Source organism: Carlito syrichta, unplaced genomic scaffold, assembly GCF_000164805.1.
Source record: "Carlito syrichta isolate Samal-C Ts95f unplaced genomic scaffold, Tarsius_syrichta-2.0.1 Scaffold305630, whole genome shotgun sequence".
Classification (NCBI taxonomy): Eukaryota; Metazoa; Chordata; class Mammalia; order Primates; family Tarsiidae; genus Carlito; species Carlito syrichta.
This window is the reverse complement of record NW_007249726.1, coordinates 433998-453706: the sequence shown is the minus strand read 5'-3', so window position 1 is coordinate 453706 and position 19709 is coordinate 433998. Positions and strand designations below refer to the sequence as shown.

The window sequence follows — 19709 nt, the reverse complement described above, 5'->3', positions numbered from 1 at the left end:
TGCAGATAGCTTCTGAGTCACAACTCCCCCTTTAATGAAATCTCAAAACTGCAAAAAGCACAGCTCCCCACCACTAGTTGAGCTTCAAAATTGAACAAAGCTGGAGGATCTACATAAGGAAGAATAGGATATTGAGCAAGCAGAAGTAAAAGCTATCCCTCCATTATTGAACAGCAGAATTTTAAAAGAGGTTTAAAAAAAGGGGGGGGGGGAGGATAAAACCTACACAATTGAAGAAAAACCAAAAGAAGAATATGGGTCTCATAAGACCCCTGGGAGAACAACAACTGAGAATACAGACTATAGAACTCAAACAAGAAAGAGCCTCCAGACTGGTTTCAAATCACAAACCCAGATATCAAGATATTAATAGAGAGAATAAGTAGAAATGAAAAGAGACAAGAGGAAAGAATGAAGGAGTTGATCACTGAGATAACAGTAATAAGGAATACAGTGAATGAAATAACAAGCTGATAAACACGAAAAGCAGAATTACTCAAGCAGAAGAAAGAATCACAGAGATTCAGGACTAAAATATGGAACTACTCGAACTATTAAAAATATAGAAAAGGAGCTTAAAAAGACAGAACAAAATCTCCAAGAGATGAATGATTATATCAAGAGGCCTAATTTAAGATTAATTGGAATCCCTGAGGTAGATAGAAAGACAGAGACCACACTGAAACAAGCATTCCATGAAGTTATCCAAGAAAACTTGCCTCATCTCATCAGAGATACAACCATTCAAACCCAAGAGTTTCAGAGAGCCCATGTAAGACAACAAATGAAAAGACCAACTCCTAGACACATTGTAATTCATTTGCGTAAAGTAGGTATAAAAGAAAAAAATCATAAAGGCAGCAAGAAGGAAAGGTCAGATTACCTACTGGGGAAGACCAATTAGAATAGCAGCAGACTTATCTACAGAAACATTCAAGCTAGGAGAGAGCAGAGTCCAATCTTCAAGTTCTCAAAGACAAACAATTTCAATCAAGAATTTGCTACTCAGCTAAGCTAAACTTCATCAGCAATGGAGAATTAAAATCCTTCCCAGACATTCAATCCCTGAGACTTTATGCCACCTCCAGACCAGTTCTGCAATAAACATGTAAGTATTAAACACAGAAGAAAGAAAAAAAAGAATGACCATGCCTTTCTCAAGAATGCAGCAAAAAAATGCAAAACATACACAAATCAATCCCAAAATCAAAAGAAACAACAAACAAACAAATGGCAGCAATTACAACAAACTCTATAACCTCATGACAGGGATCAACTCTCACATCTCAATAATTAGTTTGCATGTGAATGGACTAACTGCATCATTGAAAAGACAAAGAATGGCAAATTGGATAAAATATCATGATGCAACAATATATTGTCTCCAGGAGATTCATTTCACCAGGAAGGTCATTCACAGACTCAAAGTAAGAGGATGGAAACAAATTTGCAGTTGAACAGAACAAAAAAGAAAGCAGGAGTTGTAATCTTAATATGAGACAAAATACCATTTAAGCTATCAAAAATGAAAAAAGACATGGGAGCGACTACATAATAATAAAAAGTTCAATCCATCAACAAGAAATATCCATCCTAAGCATATATGTACCCAACATAGGGGTATCAACTTACATAAAACAGCTTCTAGGTAAACTAAAAAAAATATTGACTCTAACACTATCATAGCTGGAGATTTAACTACCCCCACTAACAACCTCAGACAGATCATCAAGACAAAAAATCAACAAGGAGATCCAGAACCTCAACGTGACTCTTGACTAAATGGACTTCATTGACACACCCATCAACCACAGAATATACATTCTACTCATCACCACATGGAACATACTCTAAGATTGACCACACCCCCAGCCATAAACCAAACATAAACAAATTTTATAATATTGAAATACTGCCAAGCACCTTCTCAGACAACAGTGAAATAAAGATAAATATCAACACCAACAAACTTCACCCCAAACCCACAAAGACATGGACAATAAACAGCATGATGCTGAACAACTCCTGGGTCAACATGGAAATCAAAATAGAAATTAAAAGATTTATAGAAACAAATGAAAATAAAGAAATATCAAAATCTCTGGGATGACATGAAAACAATCTTGAGAGGGGAATTCATATCTCTATGAGCACACATGAAGAAAATGAAAACATCAGAAGTTAACAGCCTAACAAATCACCTAAGGAAGCTAGAAAAGCAAGACCACCAAAACCCTAACTTCAGCAGAAGAATCCAGATCACCAAAATAAAAGCCCAAACTCAGGACATAGAAGACAAAAATATAATACAAAAAATCAAAGAGACAAAAAGCTAGTTCTTTGAAAGGATAACAGGATTGATAGACCCTTACCTAGACTGACCAAGAAAAAGAGAGCAATAGCCCAAATAAACACAATCAGAAATGCAAAAGATGAAGTCTCAGATGACCCCAAAGAAATACAAAAGATTATCAGAGATTACTATGTACACTTGTATGAAAAAAAAAATTGAAAACCTAAATGAAATGGAGGACTTTCTGACATCATACAACCTTACAAGGTTGAAACAAGAAGAAATCGAGACCCTAAATAGACCAGTAACAACCCAGAAAATCAACTATGTCATAAGAAAACTACTTACAAAAAAAGCCCTGGACCAGATGACTTTCCAGCAGAATTCTACAAAACATACAAGGAGGAGTTGATACCAATCCTATTCAATGTATTCCAGGCAATGGAGAAAGAACTCTCCCCAATTCATTATGAACCTAACATCACATTGATACCCAAACTGGGTAAAGAGGACAATATTCTTGATGAACATAGATGCAATTTTTTAAAATAAGATTCTAGCAAACTGGATCCAACAACACATCTCAAAAATTACCCACCATTTCAACAACCACAAGACCATAAACATAATTAAATACAAAAATGGATGTAAAAAAAATCATTATATCATTAGACACGGAAAAAGTTTTTGATCAAATCCAGCACCCCTTCTTGTTAAAAACCCTTGCACATCTAGGCATAAATGGAACATACCTCAAAATAGTAAGACCCATCTATGAGAAAGTCACAGACATCATACTGCTAAACAGATGTAAATTGGACCCATTTCCCCTGAAAACCAGAACAAGATAAAGATGCCTACTCTCACCCTTCCTGTTCAACATAATGTTGAAATTCTTAGCTACAATGATCAGACAAGAGAAAGAAATCAGGGGTATCCAAATAGGAAAAGAGGAAGTTAAGTTATTCTTCTTTACAGATACCATGATTCTATACCTTGAAGACCCAAGAAAATCTGTCAAAAACCTCCTTGCACTGATAAAGAACTGTGGCAAAGTCTCAGGATATAAAATAAATGAGCAAAAGACAGTCACATTCCTATACACCAATAATAAACAAACAGAAATCCAAATAAAAGGCACAATCCCATTCACAATAGTCAACAAAAAATGAAATATTTTGAATCATCCTAACCAGAGAAGTAAAAGACCTTTACAACAAAAGCTATAAAACACTGCTCAAAGAAATCAAAGATGGCACAATCAAATGAAAAAATATTCAATGCTTATGGATTGGAAGAATCAGCATTGTTAAGATGTCCTTCCTACCCAACGCAATCTTCAGATTTAATGCAATACCCATTAAATTACCAGCAGCACTCTTCTAAGACCTGGAAATGACAATACAGGAATTCATATGGAAACACGAATGACTACAAATAGCCAAAACAATCCTTAGTGAAAAAAAACAAAACAAAACTGGAGGTATCACACTCCCAGACTTTAAACTTTATCATAAGCTACAGTAATTTAAATAGCCTTGTATTGGTACAAGGACAGGAATATAGACCAATGGAGCAGGATAGAGGTTCCAGAAGCAAAACCTCAATTTCTCAACCAACTCATTTTCATCTTCAACAAATTCTCCACTATCAACCACTGGGGAGAGGAGAACTTATTCAGTAAATGGTGCTGGGAAAACTGACTGACCACAAACAGAAGACTAAAACAAGATCCCTACATGTCATCATACACAAAAATCAACTCTAAATGGATCAAAGACCTAAAAATAAAACCTCAAACTACAAGAGCCTTAGAAAATGCAGAAGACACTCTTATGGAAATTGGAACTGGACACCAATTCCTGATCAAATCCTCAAGTGCCCATGCCATAAGAGATAAGATTGACAAGTGGGACCTCATCAAACTGATAAGCTTCTACAAAGCCAAGGAAACCATCAAGAAAGTGGGGAGACAGCCCACAAACTAGGAAAAAAAAATTGCCAACTGTATATCTGACAAAGGCCTAACACCCAGAATCTACAAGGAACTCAAACGTGCCAAAAAGAAGAAAACAACCCCATTACAAAGTGAGCGAAAGATATAAAAAGACACTTCTCAAAAGAAGACATATGAGCAGCCAACAGATACATGAAAAAATGCTCAGCCTCACTAATCATCACACAATGCAAATAAAAACCATAGTGAGATACCACCTAACTTCAGTAAGGATGGCCATCCTCAATAACTCAAAAAACAACAGATGCTGGAAAGGATATGGGAAAAAGGGAACACTTTTAAACCGTTGGTGGGAGTGCAAACTAGTACAACCTCTGTGGAAAACAATGTGGTGATTCCTAAAAGATCTAAAAATCAACATTCCATATGATCCTGCAATCTTCCTACAGGGAATGTATCTGGAGGAACTCAGATCTCTCTATAAAAAGATCCCTGCACATGTATGTTTATTGCAGCATTATTCACAATAGCAAAAACATGGAACCAACCATGCTGCCTATCAAAAGAGGACTGAATAAAAAAAACGTGGTCCACAAACACAATGGGATATTATGTAGACATACAAAAGGACAAAATTATGAACTTAGTAGCAACTGGATAGATAAACCCTATGATACTGAGTGATCTATCACAGAAACAAAGAACTGAGTACTACATGTTCTTACTTATAAGTGGACCTCGAACAATTATAATACTATAAGAAGGGAACTGGCAATCCCAGCATTTTGGGAGGCTGAGGTGAGTGAATTGCCTGAGCCCGCGGGTTCGAGACCCACCTGGGCAACTTGACGAGATCTCATCTCTACAATAAATCAAAAATTAGCCGGACGTGGTAGCACGCGCCTGTAGTTCCAGCTACTTGGAAGGCTGAGGTGGAAGGATTGCCGGAGCCCAGTAGGTCGAGGTTGCGGTGGCTGGGAGCAGCCACTGCACTCCAGTCTGAGTGACAGACTGAGACTCCAACTCAAAAAAAAAAAAAAAATTAAGAAGGGGATTGACAGTAGTGGGAAACTGGCTTGGGATGGGGTGGGATTGGCAGTAGTGGGAAACTGCCAGTGGAGGCGGGCACACCTCATCAGCAAGGGTACCTGTACAATGAACATTCGTATATCTAACCCTGAATTGTGTCCCACATCCTTAAAATAAAATAAAAAAATAATAAAGCAAAATAAATAAATAAATAAATAAGCTAAAACCCTCCAATCAAATAGCAAGAACTTATTTTAACCTTATTTGAACCAAAAACTGCCAAGGTAATGTCCAGGAAAAATTGCATTTCTCAGTCAATGAGAAACCAGGGGAGGAGGTTGCACACTAGGAAATAAAAAGCTTGTTGTAATCACCTTGGGTTTGCCTGCTCACCAGACTCCTGACCTTGCAAAACCGTCATTGAAGTCTCGCTTCTGTTGCACTCCACATCTCTGTGTCCATTCTTTGTTTTAGAATGGGTGAGCTCATTTCTCACATATGACACCACAAACAAAAAACTCAAAATAAATTAAGAATCTAAACAAAAGACCCATTATGTAAAGCTTCTAGAAAAAAATATAGGGCATAGTGTTTATGACATTAATTTGATCAAGATTCTTGGGAATAATTTCAAAAGCACAGGGAACAAAAGAAATACTAGATAAATGGGACTATATCATATTTAAAAACTTTTCTGCTTCAAATTACACAATCAAGAGAGTGTAAAGGCAACCTATGGATAGGAGAAAATATTCGCTATTTATATATATTATACAGGCTTAATATGAGTGCTCTCTAGCTCAGGTCTCTCTTCCTCTTCTTGTGTGGAAACCAGTACCATTCCTATGACAATCCATTTATCAGTTAACCCATTAATTCAGGGTCTATCAGCAAAAAGGCCCTCGCCAGTTGTGCTTTCTTGCCTTCAGGCTTCTCAGCCTCCATAACTGTGAGGAACTAATTTTTTTTTTTTAAATAAATTGTCCAATAGCAGATAATTCTATTATAAGAAAAAAAAACAAACCTAGAAAAATTGGTGTCAGCAGTGGGATTTCTGTTAAAAACGAAGACTTGAAACTGTGGAAGTGATTTTTTTAATGGCTAATGGGTAGTGCTGAAAGAGGTTGGAGGAACAGTATAGGAGGAGCCTAGACTATTTTGAGGACTTAGGAGACAAGAAGACTAGGAAAGAGTTTAACTCTTTAGAGAATGGTTAAGTAGTCATGACCAGAGTGCTGAGGAAAACATGGAAAGTAAAGGCCATTCTGAGGAGGTCAAAGTTATAACTTACTAACAAAGTATTAGAACTGCTTGTAAGACCATCTGTGATATATATTTGCAAAAACTTGGCTGAACTGTGTCCATTTCTAAGGTCTTTGTGGAAGACTAAACTTGACAGTAAAAGAGATATCCAAGCAGTGACGGATATAGGTTGCTCCATAGCATGAAGCTGTCAGAGGGAAAATATGACTGGAAGACAGGATTTATAATGAACGAGAAGCAAAGTAGAAAGATTTGGAAGCCGGTTCGGTGGCTCAGCCTGTAATCCCAGCTTTGGGAGGCTGAGGTGAGTAGATTGCCTGAGCCCCCGGGTTTGAGACCTGCCTGTGCAGGCGAGACCTTATCTCTACAATAAATAAAAAAAACATTCGCCGGGTGTGGTAGCACGCGCCTGTAATTCCGGCTACTCGGAAGGCTGAGGCGGAAGGATCGCCGGAGCCCAGCAGGTCGAGGCTGCGGTGGCCGGAAGCAGCCACTGCACTCCAGTCTGGGCGACAGAGAGAGACTCCAACTCAAAAAAAAAAAAAAAGAAAAGAAAGATTTTGAAACCTCTCATCCTGGCCATTTAAAGAATTTTAAAAATGTATTATACACAGAAAACCAAGGGTGTCAGTCAGTGATCATTTGCCAAAGGGATCAGCACTGATACAAAGGAGCTAGGTGCTGTTCCTCAAGACAGTGAAATAAACATCTGAAGGCAGTTCAGATATCTTCAAGGCCACCCCTCCCATAACAGGTCAAGAGGACTTTAAGAGCAGAATGATTTTAGATGACAGGCCTGAGGTACTCTCCACAGACTCACTTCCCAGGGCCACCTCAGGACCCTGATCTCCATTGTAGTGCTTCCGGGCTATACTAGCGGTTGCTCAAACAACTCCGGGTATGGCATGATGAATTGCTCTGAAATGTACAAGCCATAAACCTTGGAGGTTTCCATGTGTTGTTAATTTTGCCGACTCACAGAATGCAAGAGATACGGAAGCATGACAGCTTCCATCTAGATTTGAACCGAGATTCTGAACAGTTCGTGGGTCCAGGCAGAGACTTGTTAAAAGAATGGAGCAACTCCAGAGTCCTACCAGGGCAATGCTGAGTGGAAATAGGAAATCAAACCTATTGCAGAGATTTCCCATAAGGGCAATGCCTAATGGAACCATAGAAGCAGAACTACTACCAAGACTCCAGGACTATATAGCTACCAGTGTGCAATGCCAGACTGGTAGAGCTGAGGTATGGCCTGACCCCAGGAAAGCCCTGAGAGTGTGGCTGCCAAGAACCTTGGGGCCCAATTCCCATATCTGAGTGCACAGGATGCTGGGCATCAAGTCAAAAACAATTATTCTTTAGATTTAAGATTCAATGTCTGCCTTGCTGGGTTTCAGTCTTGCTTGGAGTCTCCTGCTGGCCTAATTCTTCCTTTTGAAGTGGGAATATGTACCCTAGGCCTATCCTACCATTGCATCTTGGAAGTAGATCACTTGTTTTGATTTATAAAATGAAACTTGGAGCCTTTGAGTTGGTGCTGGAATGAGTTAAAATGTTGGTGCTATGGGGATTAAATAAATCTATTTGTATGTGAGAGGGGCATGAGTTTTGGGGAGGCCAGAGATGAAATGCTATGTCTTGAATATTTGTCTTCTTTGAAATTCATGTTTAAACTTAATCCTTGGTGTGGCAGTGTTGTGAGATGGAGCCTTTAAAAGGTGATTGGTCATGAGAGCTAAGCCTTCATGAAAATATTAATATGTTCGTGGTTAATGGGTTATCATGAAAATGGGACTGGCAGCTTTATACAAAGAGGCAGAGAGACCTGAGCTAGAACACATCACCATATGATGCCCTGCACTGCCTTGAAGAAAGTCCTCGTCAGCAGCAAAGCCCTCACCATAAGCGGCTCTTAGCCTTGGCTTTCTCATCCTTCATAATTTTTTTTCCTTCAAAAATTACCGATTTTTAAGTAGTTTTTTATAAGCACAAAAACTGGTTTATATACAGAAGACAGTATCCATCTAAAATAAGCGAAATCAGACTCTCAAAAAGACATAAGTATCTCCATGTTTATTGCTGCATTATATATAATAACCAAGAAACAGAAATAACTAAAACATCCATTGTCAGATGAATGAATAAAGATTATGTGGTATGTACTAACAATGAAATGTTTTCAGCCATAAAAAAGAAGGAAATTCCATCACATGCTACAATATGGATCCTGAGGGCATTATGTTAAGTGAAATAAGCCAATTTAGGAAGGCAAATACTGTTTGATCCCATTTTTATGAGAAAACTAAAGCTGTCAAACTGATGGAAACAAAAAGTTGAATGGTGTTTAACAGGAGAAAAGAGGAGTGGTTTAATGGGAACAGAATTTTAATTTTGCATGATAAAAAATTCCAGAGATCTGTTTCACAACAACGAGGACATACATAACAATATTGAACTGTACACTTGAAAATGGTGAAGGTTGTACATTTTGTTATGTGTTTTCTCTCACAATAAGAAACCCCCTTAAAAATTATAATATTTGAGCTCCTAAATCTAAAAAAGGTATTTTTTCAAAGATATGTCAAAACAGTAAGAGAAATATATGTTCTTCTGTTCATTGAAATAGATAATAACTTTCAAAACTTGATATTATTACTGAAGAATTGGGAAAAAATGCATACCAGAGCAATGCCTGCTGCAAACTTCAGATCGCATGCCATTCCTTGATATGTTGCTCCCACATAAGTAGGATTGTTCCTATGACTAAATAATAAAATTTTTCTTGTGAATACATGTATTTTTAAACAATAGTAACTTAATGACATTTTGTGAATTGGATTTCTATATAAAGCTATGCTTACTCCTAAACATGAATATCACATATACTATCTTATGCTTTCAATTATTTATGATTTGTGTAATCATGTAAAGTTAAATTCTAAAAGCTGTTTAACATTATATGATACACAACCCAAAACCTAACCATGCCTTTTCCTTTCCAAAAGTTAATTTGATATGCAAATTCATGAAGTGCTCCATCTTTAAAAAACAATCATCACTGTTGTTACCACTGAAGGAATATAATTCTAAGATATAATATGAAATTCAGAATTATTTACTGCCATGATTTGTACATAGTGAATCAACCCTAAGTGTGAGGAAAAAATGTTGGATTGGAAGAGAGGGAAAGGGAAAAAAAAAGAAAATATGCATGAGAGTCACAAGACAAAGAGAGATAGGGCATATAAAATATCCTCACACATTTTAATCTGATCTTTAATGTTGCTCCAGAATCCCAGAAACCCTTTCGATCTCAGTAACTTAACAAATATGCTCCATATTGCTTAAGCTCCTTAAGATTGTGGCTTTTTTTTGCATGTGAAATAATAAAAGTAAAAATCTGCAAAAAGATTTTTGAAAGATACCAAGCAAGCTGATAAATAGATACATTTTAGGTCTGCATAGAAATACCAGAAAGTAACTACAGGGAGACTAAAGCAGTCCATTTCAGTTATATATGTACTTAATGTTTCACTTATTTGTAGCTGAGAAGATCTTTACAACCATAGATGTCCCATGTTTACCTCAGGTCTTCCATTTCTCAGCTCACTACATTTCCATAAGCAAACAGTCTACTCTGAGACTAATGGGCTACTATCATTTTATTAGCTTCTTATATGATTGTCAGAATTTCATACTTTGCTGTTTGATAACACAGTCTTCAGATAGTCTTTTTAAAGATTACTCTCATATGCAATTTGTGAGTAATTTTAACAGTTAAGATACCAAATAATCGGATAAAACTGTTATCAATGTGAATAAAGTGCTTACATTAATAAGAATGCCATATCATGAGACCTTTCAAACAAAACTTTTTGTTTCCAAGACAAAAAGCTTTGCAGCACTTGATTAGCATCACCACTTGTTGAAATCTTATTTTGATCTGACCAGAGTTCCAAGGAAGATAGCATAATATTCATTTTAAGCTGGGAAAACATCTGAAAACAAAAGATACATGGTTTACAATTTTGGGTAACCATTAATATAACATTATATCTATATATCTAATGCTAATATACTTAATTTACTATTTTTGGAGATAAAACTGTTGGTGGCTAAAACTGGTTGGTTGGGTAAAATTTTTAATAAAAATTAACTGTTACTTATACAAACTACATTACTGTATTAATAGCTATGTTACTCACTAAATTGTAAAACATAGATACTTACAGTGTTAATAAGACCAACGATTTGGGCAACTTTCTCAACTGCAACTGCTACCTCAGAACCCATATAATCATACTGAAAGACAAATTTTGTTTTTTAATCACTAGTGAAGATAACTGAACTACCATATTATTAGTGGATTAAAGGATAAAAGTTAAAATAATGCAGTGCTCAATTGTAGGGACCAAAGTGGAATTAAAATATATCACATAGTTATGAAATTTTAGACACAAGCCTTGATAATTTATAAACGAATCAATAATATTAAAATTAGGTAGCTGTGATTATATTTCTCTTCATAGATATAGAAGTTAAGAGTCAAAATATTAAGGTACCAAGAGTGTGTAGCCAATAAGGGTAAGAATCAGGACTCATATTCCTAACTCACTAAACAATTAAGTCTACTTTTTCTACTCTAGTATACTTCCATTCATTGTCCTCATTCAAATAAAATCACGTGACTATACGGGAAAGTCTCATTTTAGTGTGCTTCACTTTATCACACTTCACAGACATTGCACTTTTTTAAAGATTGAAATTTAGTGGTAATCCTGCATCAAGGGAGCTTTTTGGCACTATTTTTTCCAACACTATGTGCTCACTTCGTGTCTCTGTGTAACATTTGGTAAATCAAGTAATATCTTAAGTTTTTAAAATTACTATTATTATGCTTGTTCTGGTGATCTGCTGTCAGAGTTCTTTGTAATCAATCTTGTAATTTTTTTCAGTTGCCTTGAATCATACCCACATAAGATGGAAAACTTAATCTATAAATGGTACACATGCTCTCTTACTGCTCCACTGATTGGTCATTGCCCATCTCTCTACCTCTCATTCAGGTTTTCTATTATCTGAGACACAACAATAGAGAAGTTAGGCCAATTAATAACCCTATAATGGCCTCTAAGTGTTCAAATTGAAAGGAAGAGTTGCACAACTCATATTAAATCAAAAACTGAGCTAGGCCAAAAGTTAGACCTCTTGTGCCAAACAGTTAGCCAAGTTGTGAGTACAAAGGAAAATCTCTTGAAGAGCTGCTCCAGTGGACATATGAATGATTTTTTTCAAAATGCAACAGTCTTATTGCTGATTTGGAGAAAGTTACAGTGATCTGGACAAAAGATTAAACCAGCCAGCCATAACATCCCTTAAGTCAAAGTCTAATCCATAGCAAGCCCTAAATGTCTTCAATGCTATGAAGACTGAGAGAGCTGAAAAAGTAGTGGAAGAAAAGTGTGAAGCTAGCAGAGGTTGGTTCATGAGATTTAAGGAAAGAAGCCATATTTATAACATAGAAGTGCAAGTGCAAGTGCTGATGTAAATGCAGCAGCAAGTCATCCAGAAGATCTAGCTAAGATCATTGATGGAGTTGGCTACACTAAGCAAAAGGTTTTCATTGTAGATGACACAGACTTCTTTGGAAGAAGATGCCATCTAGGACTTTCATAGCTAGAGAGAAGTCAATGCCTAACTTCAAACCTTCAAAAATAGACTGGCTTTCTTGTTAGGCATTAACGTAGCTGGTGACTTTAAGTTGAAGCCGGTGCTCACTTATAATTTGAAAATTCAGAGACTCTTAAGGATTATGCTAAATCTACTCTCCCTGTGCTCTAGAAATAACAACAAAGCAGAATGACAGCTAATTCTCTAAAAGCAGGTTTTACTGAATATTTAAGCCCACTGCTCAGAATAAAAAAGCAATGCTTTGCTCAGAGCCTAGCCCATGGATCAAGGAGTAATTTTGGCTTTAAATTCTTATTATTTAAGAAATACATTTGATAAGGTTATAGCTGCATGGGTAGTGATTATTCTAATGGATTTGGGTAAAGAAAACTGACAACAACTCAAAAAAATTTACTGTTTTAAATGTCATTAAGAACATTTGTGATTCATGGGAGGGGATCAAAATATCAATATTAACAAGAGTTTGGAAGAAGTTAATTTCATGCCTCATGGATGACATTGAGGACTTCAAGACATCAGTGGAGGAAGTAATTGAAGATATGTCAGAAGTAGCATGAGAGCCAGAATTAGAAGTGGAGAACTGTGACAATGTCATGATAAAATTTGAACAGACGAGTTTCTTCTGAATGAACAAAGAAAATAATTTCTTGAGATGAAATATATCTGATGAAGATGCTGTGAATATTGTTGATATAAAAAGTGTTTAGAATATTACATAAACCTAGTGCATAAAGCAGTGGCAAGTTAAGAGGATTGACTACAATTTTGAAATAAGCTCTAAGGTATGTAAAATTTTGTTAAAAAGCATCACATGCTCCAGAGAAACTTTTCATGCAAGGAAGAGTCAATTTTTACAAAAAACTCCATTGATGTCTTATTTTAATAATTGCCACAGCCATCTCAAACTTCAACAACAATCAACCTGATTAGTCAGCAGCCATTAACACTGAGCCAAGATGCTCTACTAGCAAAGATTACAACTCAGTAATGGCTCAGATAATCTTTAACATTTTTAAGCAATAACATACTTTAAAACAAGGTGTGTACATTGTGTTTTAGACATAATGGTATTGCACTTCTAATAGACAACATTATAGTGTAAGTATAACATTTATAATTCCAGAGGAACAAAAAACTAATTAATATAATAGTTACATTGATAATAACAGTTTTAAAAACAAAAGAATAGACATATTATCACAATATATTGATAAAATATTCAGTACATCAGAAAAATGGAAACTTTCTAAACTGCCGTGTAACTACAGAGCTGCAAATATATAAAACAAGTTCTAAAAAATTGTTAATGAAAATTGACTGTCAGTGAGATATTTTACAAAGATCTCTTAATAACTAGTAGATTAAGGAGACAAATTAGCGGTAAAGAGATACAAGATTTTTAACACCCAAGGATATGTTAGATAAAATATACACATATAGAAGCTTGTATACAACAATGAGAATATATATTTTTTCAAGCACCATTGAGAGTTGTATGCAAATTGATACATATTAACCAATATTAGGCCATAACAGTGCCATTTGAATAAAAACAGTATCACATAGATCACAGTATCTGACCACAATGCAACTATGTTATAGTGGACTTGATAAAATTATTTTAACAGTGCTATTTTGGTAAATAAGATAATAATCTTATTCTAGACTATTAAGAATAAACTTCCTGCTAAAGCCTTTAAGAATAAACTTCCTGATTCAACTTACAACTTACTTGCAAATTCAGATGGAGAAAGCACAAGTGGTAATGGGAAACAATATTAACATTAAATATAGGTGAAAAGAAGAAAGGCGTTCTTTGCATTCTTGCAACTTTTTTGTAAGTTTGGAATTATTTCCAAATAAGATATTTAAAAAGTGAAAATGAAATAAAGACAACTTCAGATAAAATAAATATGGAGAGAATTTACCAAGGTAAAAAGAAATATCAGACTGGGTGCAGTGGCTCACGCCTGTAATCACAGTGAATTGGAAAGCCAGTGTGGGAGGATAGCTTGAGCTCAGGAATTTGAGCTCAGCTTAGGAAACATGGTGAGACCTCATCTACACACACACACACACACACACACACACACACACACACACACACACACACCAAATAACTAGCCAGGTATCGTGTGCATGCCTGTACTCCCAACTAGTAGGGAGTCTGAGGAGGAAGGATCATTTGTGCACAGGAAGTCGAGGCTGTGATTGTGCCACTGCACTCCAGTCTGGGTGACAGAGTTAGACGCTGGCTAAAAAAAGAAAAAAACATTTTAAATGAGGCATGAACGTCTATTAGAAGAAATAAAAATTTGTGATACATATACACAAATACACTAAAAATTTAAAACTTTTTAATTTTCTTAATTTCTTTAAAAATAATTGAATATTTAATTTAAATCATCTATTTTGCAATGTATAATGTATAGAGAAGTAAAATATTTAATACAAAATTACAATGGCTTATTATGTTTAAATGGAATTTTACTGTCCTGAGGTTCATATATATGAAGTTAAGATTAACTCTAAATCATGATAAATTAAGAATACTAACTGGAGTCACTAGAATACCACTGAGATTGAAAACTGAAAACAAAAGTACCGCACAAAAAAAAAAATTGGAGATAAAAATAAATGCTAAACATAATTCACTAAGTAGAGGATTAAAAAAAAAAACAAATGAGCAGATAATTGATGGGACAAAAGAGCACTAATAGCAAAGTATTCCTTACCCACATCCATTGTTATCAATACTTTTGATAAACATAAATCAAAATTCTCTAAAGACTGTAATGAATGATTTTTTCCAATTTAATTGCAGAACCTCAGAGAAGCCAAGCAATTATAAAACATCAAATGATCTTATAAAATAATATTTAATAACTGATCTCTGAGTAATTAGTAAAATAACTTGCTTTAAAATGAAAATAGATTTAAGGAAAAGTTTCATCAAGAACTGGAGTGAATCCAGATGTATCTGCAGCTACTTTAATACAGTAGATTAGCGTGTAGTAGGACCCTTCCATATAAAGTTATACATTTCTGCTAAAATTCTATACTGATTTGGAAATTAAAACATAAATATTAATCCCTTAACATCAGTGTAAAGGCAATTGACGACATTTATTTATCTTCTGCAATAACAAGAAACATATTTTGAACTGTCTAAAATATATTACTGCATTGAAAACAATGGAAGTTTTAAATTCATGATCCCTTTGAATTTAAAAACAAAGATATAACAAACATACTGATATTTCATACCATAGATTTATCCATTACAATTTGTATTTTCAGAGTTCTTTTCAATAGCACACCTGAATCTACCTGTAAAATAGAAGATTATAGTTACTAATAATTTATTGTATATTTTAAAATGACTAGAAAAGATTTGGAATGTTCTTAACACAAAGACATAATAAATGTTTAAGGTAGTAGATATCCCAATTACCTTGATGTAATCAGTACACATTGCGTGCAAGTATCAGTATATCACTTGCAGCTTATAAGTATGAACAATTATTGTATTTCAGCAAAATAACAATAATTCATCCAACATAATTTCATAAGTAAATGTGCATTATCTTTTAGTAATATAAAAATTTCAAACCGGGCTTTGTAACTCAGCCTGTAATCCCGCACCTTTGGGAGGCTGAGGTGTGTGGATTGCCTGAGCCTGCGGGTTCGAGACCCGCCTGGGCAGCAAGACCTCATCTCTACAATAAATAAAAAAATCAGCCGGGCATGGTAGCGCGTGCCTGTAATTCCGGCTACTTGGAAGGCTGAGGCGGAAGGATCGCCGGAGCCCAGCATGTCGAGACTGTGGTGGCCGGGAGCTGCCACTGCACTCCAGTCTGGGCGACTGAGTGAGACTCCAACTCAAAAAATAAAATAAAATAAAATAAAATAAAATAAAAATTTCAAAACTTCCTTTGTAAGACTAAATTATTTTTGTTAAAAAATGTGATTTACAAATCTGCATTCATAATATGATATTTAAAACAATTAGAACGATTATGTCAAGATACCACCTAACTCCAGTAAGGATGTCTATCATTAATAAGTCAAAAAACAACAGGTGCTGGTGCAGGTGCAGAGAACAAGGAACGTGTACACATTGTTGGTGGGAATGCAAGTTAGTTCAACCTCTATGGGAAACAGTGTGGCAATTCCTAATAAAACTAAAAATTTGATCTTCCATATAATCCAGCAATCACTCTACTGGGAATATACCTGGAGGTACGTAAATCGCTCTATTATAAAGACACCTGCACATACATGCTTATTGCCACACTGTTTAAAATAGCAAACTTTTAAGAGCACTGCTTTTAAACAATGAGGCTTCACACAATTTCTGGTGTATTATCTTGTCCCTTTTTACATTTTCTTTCAAAATAACATCTTTTTAAACAAAAAGCGTGTTTATCAAAAAATTTATAAGGTAATTTGATCAAACTTGCAAATTCAATTTTTAAAAAACCCACTATACATATGCAGAAAAATCTTTGCAGAGAAGTTTGTAGGTCTGTATCTACTACATTTCCTAAATATATCCGAATACACAAAAATATTTTGATAAATACCCTACAACTGAAGTTTTTAATATAATTAAAATCAGTTTAAATTTGTTCCCATATGTGTGAAATTTCAAAATTTCACTGTGAATAAGTTTACCATAAATAGAGCAAATGAAGATCTCATAAATGGGAATACTCACTTTTGATTTGACAAGAATCCTATAGGACTTGTCTACGTGTTTGATCATAGGGTAACTTTCTTGAAAGGAGGAAGGCTCAATTGTATTATTCTTTATTTGATAGATCACATGCTCATATGTAGGTGAAGTTTCTAATGGTTCAATACCATAACTGACATTCTCTAACTGCAATAATCCCCTGAATATTCAAATACAAAAAAGAAATAAACATTTTATTAATATATAGTCCCCAGTGAAAAATGTAAATCAATATTAAGTAAACAGTTTTATATAAATTTGATAATTGTCTTTGCAGTCTAACATATAAGAATAACTTCTCATACCTTGATTAACATTCAAACATATTTTATGCAGATCTACTTTCTATTAAGGCGTTTAATCTCAGTTGAGCTTCTAAAGTGGGTAAGAAATTTGAATACCCTTCATGCTAGTTTTTTCTGCATACTTTTATGACTGCAAGGTTGAGATACAGGCAAAGAGAATTTTTAAAAAAGACATGAGGAAGAGGTAAAAAAATGTATAACAAGAAACATAGACAAAACCAAAAGTCAAAATGTACTTGTCTTCTCTCTACCCATCAAGGAGTTTCTGAAAATTAAGGACTAACATAAGATCTTAATGTACATATATACCATTACCTGAGTCCAGAACAGATGTTTAGTGTCACAAGTGAATTTGGAATATCTGTAGCATATCCTTGATAAAAGCAGTGACCCTAAAGCAGTTATAGAAAGATACATTTATAAATGATTTGTAAATAAAGTCCTAGCTTTTTATCTTTACTCTCTAGGTATCATCATACATTCACATTTAGTTTTTACTATAAAATTGTTCATCAGATATTCAATTTTCTTTTATCCATATGCAATCTCTTCCCCTAAATCCTTCTCTGCCTATAAATAGCCATGATTGGCACTTTACCCTAACTACTTGTTGCTTAAAATTGTACACAAAAATAGTCTTATCTGCATCTTTTCTCTCTGTCACATTTTTTGAATGTATAGTTTATAATTGCTAACTTGATAGAGTTGACAACATTTATTTAACTTCCACTGTAGACATTTCACTCACAGAGAATCAAAAATAAAGAATCAAGCCGGGCTCGGTGGCTCAGCCTGTAATCCCAACACTTTGGAGGCTGAGGTGAGTGGATTGCCTGAGCCCACGGGTTCGAGACCGCCCGGGCAGGCGAGACCTCATCTCTACAATAAATCAAAAAATTAACCGGGCGTGGTAGCGTGCGCCTGTAATTCCGGCTACTCGGAAGGCTGAGGCGGAAGGATCGCCAGAGCCCAGCAGGTCAAGGCTGCGGTGGCCGGGAGCAGCCACTGCACTCCAGTCTGGGCGACAGAGTGAGACTCCAACTCAAAAAAAAAAAAAAAAAGAATCAAGCAAAGATATGCCATTGTAAGAACAGGATAAATCTCCAGAAATTGACCTTTGTGAAATAGAGTGATATGATTAACCTAATACAAAGTTAATAATGACTTCTATCAAGATGCTCACTAAGGTAGCGAACAATGCAAGTAGAAAGTAAATATTTTAACAAAAGAATAGAAATATTACAAGTACCATATAGAAATCATGGAGCTAAAAATTCAATTACTAAATGGAAAAATTTATGAGAAGGGTTTCAAAGGCAATCTAGATCAAGAAGGAAAAAGATCAATCAACTTGAAGACAGTCACTGGACGTGGGGAATCAAAAAGAAAAAGAGTGACAATGTGTTTAAAAAAAAAAAGCTTAAAGGACTTAGGGAACACCATAAAGCAAGCCAATAACACACTAAGGAAAACTCAGAAGGAGAAGAGAGAAAGAGTCAGAAAGCATATTTAAATACACAATTGCTCAGTATTTCTTAAATATACAAAAGGAAATTCATATCCATATTCTTTGTTTTTGATATTTTACAATATGATTAAAATGTGTCCAGTTGTGAATATCATCAAAAACAAAGAACTTTGAAAAGTACAAAAGAAGCATAACTTGTCACATTCAAAGAAAATCCCAAAGTCTCTGATCAGATTTTTTTTTCCTAGAAGAAACTTTGCTGGCCAAAAGGAAGTAGGATAAAATATTTAAAAATACTGAAAGAAAAAAAATTCCAAAGAAGCATATAATACAAAGCAAAACTATTCTTCAAAATAAAGGCAATGAAGGCAAACCAGAAAAACAAAAGGTGCTACAATTTATTATCACTAAATCTGCCTTACTAGAAATATTAATGTAGCTCATCATACTGATGCAAACAGACACAAACAGATTTACAATATGACAAGAAACCATAGGCCGGGCTCGGTGGCTCAGCCTGTAATCCCAGCACTTTGGGAGGCCGAGGCGAGTGGATTGCCTGAGCCCGCGGGTTGGAGACCCACCCAGGCAACTTGGCGAGACCTGGTCTCGACAATAAGTCAAAATAGCCGGGCGTAGTAGCGCGTGCTTGTAGTTCCAGCTACTGCACTTCAGTCTTAGCGACAGAGTGAGACTCCAACTCAAACAAAAAAGAAAGAAAGAAAGAAAGAGAGAGAGAGAGAGAGAGAGAGAGAGAGAGAGAGAGAGAGAGAGAGAGAGAGAGAGAGAAAGAAAGAAAGAAAGAAAGAAGGAAACCATAAGACTCATTGGTAAAGGTAAATATATGGAAATATAAAAAACATTATGTTACTATAACGGTGGTGAGTAAATCACTTTTAATTCAACTTAAAAAGTTAAAGACAAATGTGTTAACACAACTATAGAATGGTTGCTAAAAGATA

The 19709-nt window shown here is 35.2% G+C and overlaps 1 protein-coding gene across 1 annotated transcript in view; it reads right to left on the bottom strand.

The window, feature by feature from the left end:
• Positions 1-19709, bottom strand: part of LOC103264209 (disintegrin and metalloproteinase domain-containing protein 18-like) — a 123113-nt gene that overhangs the window by 69668 nt on the left and 33736 nt on the right. Inside the window, exons 5-10 of the mRNA XM_008061855.1 lie at positions 17595-17671; positions 16953-17134; positions 15504-15562; positions 10776-10847; positions 10377-10543; positions 9227-9308 (exon numbers count right to left, since the gene is read on the bottom strand). Coding sequence (XP_008060046.1) covers positions 9227-9308; positions 10377-10543; positions 10776-10847; positions 15504-15562; positions 16953-17134; positions 17595-17671 — 639 coding nt within the window. The remainder of the gene's footprint in view (positions 1-9226; positions 9309-10376; positions 10544-10775; positions 10848-15503; positions 15563-16952; positions 17135-17594; positions 17672-19709) is intronic.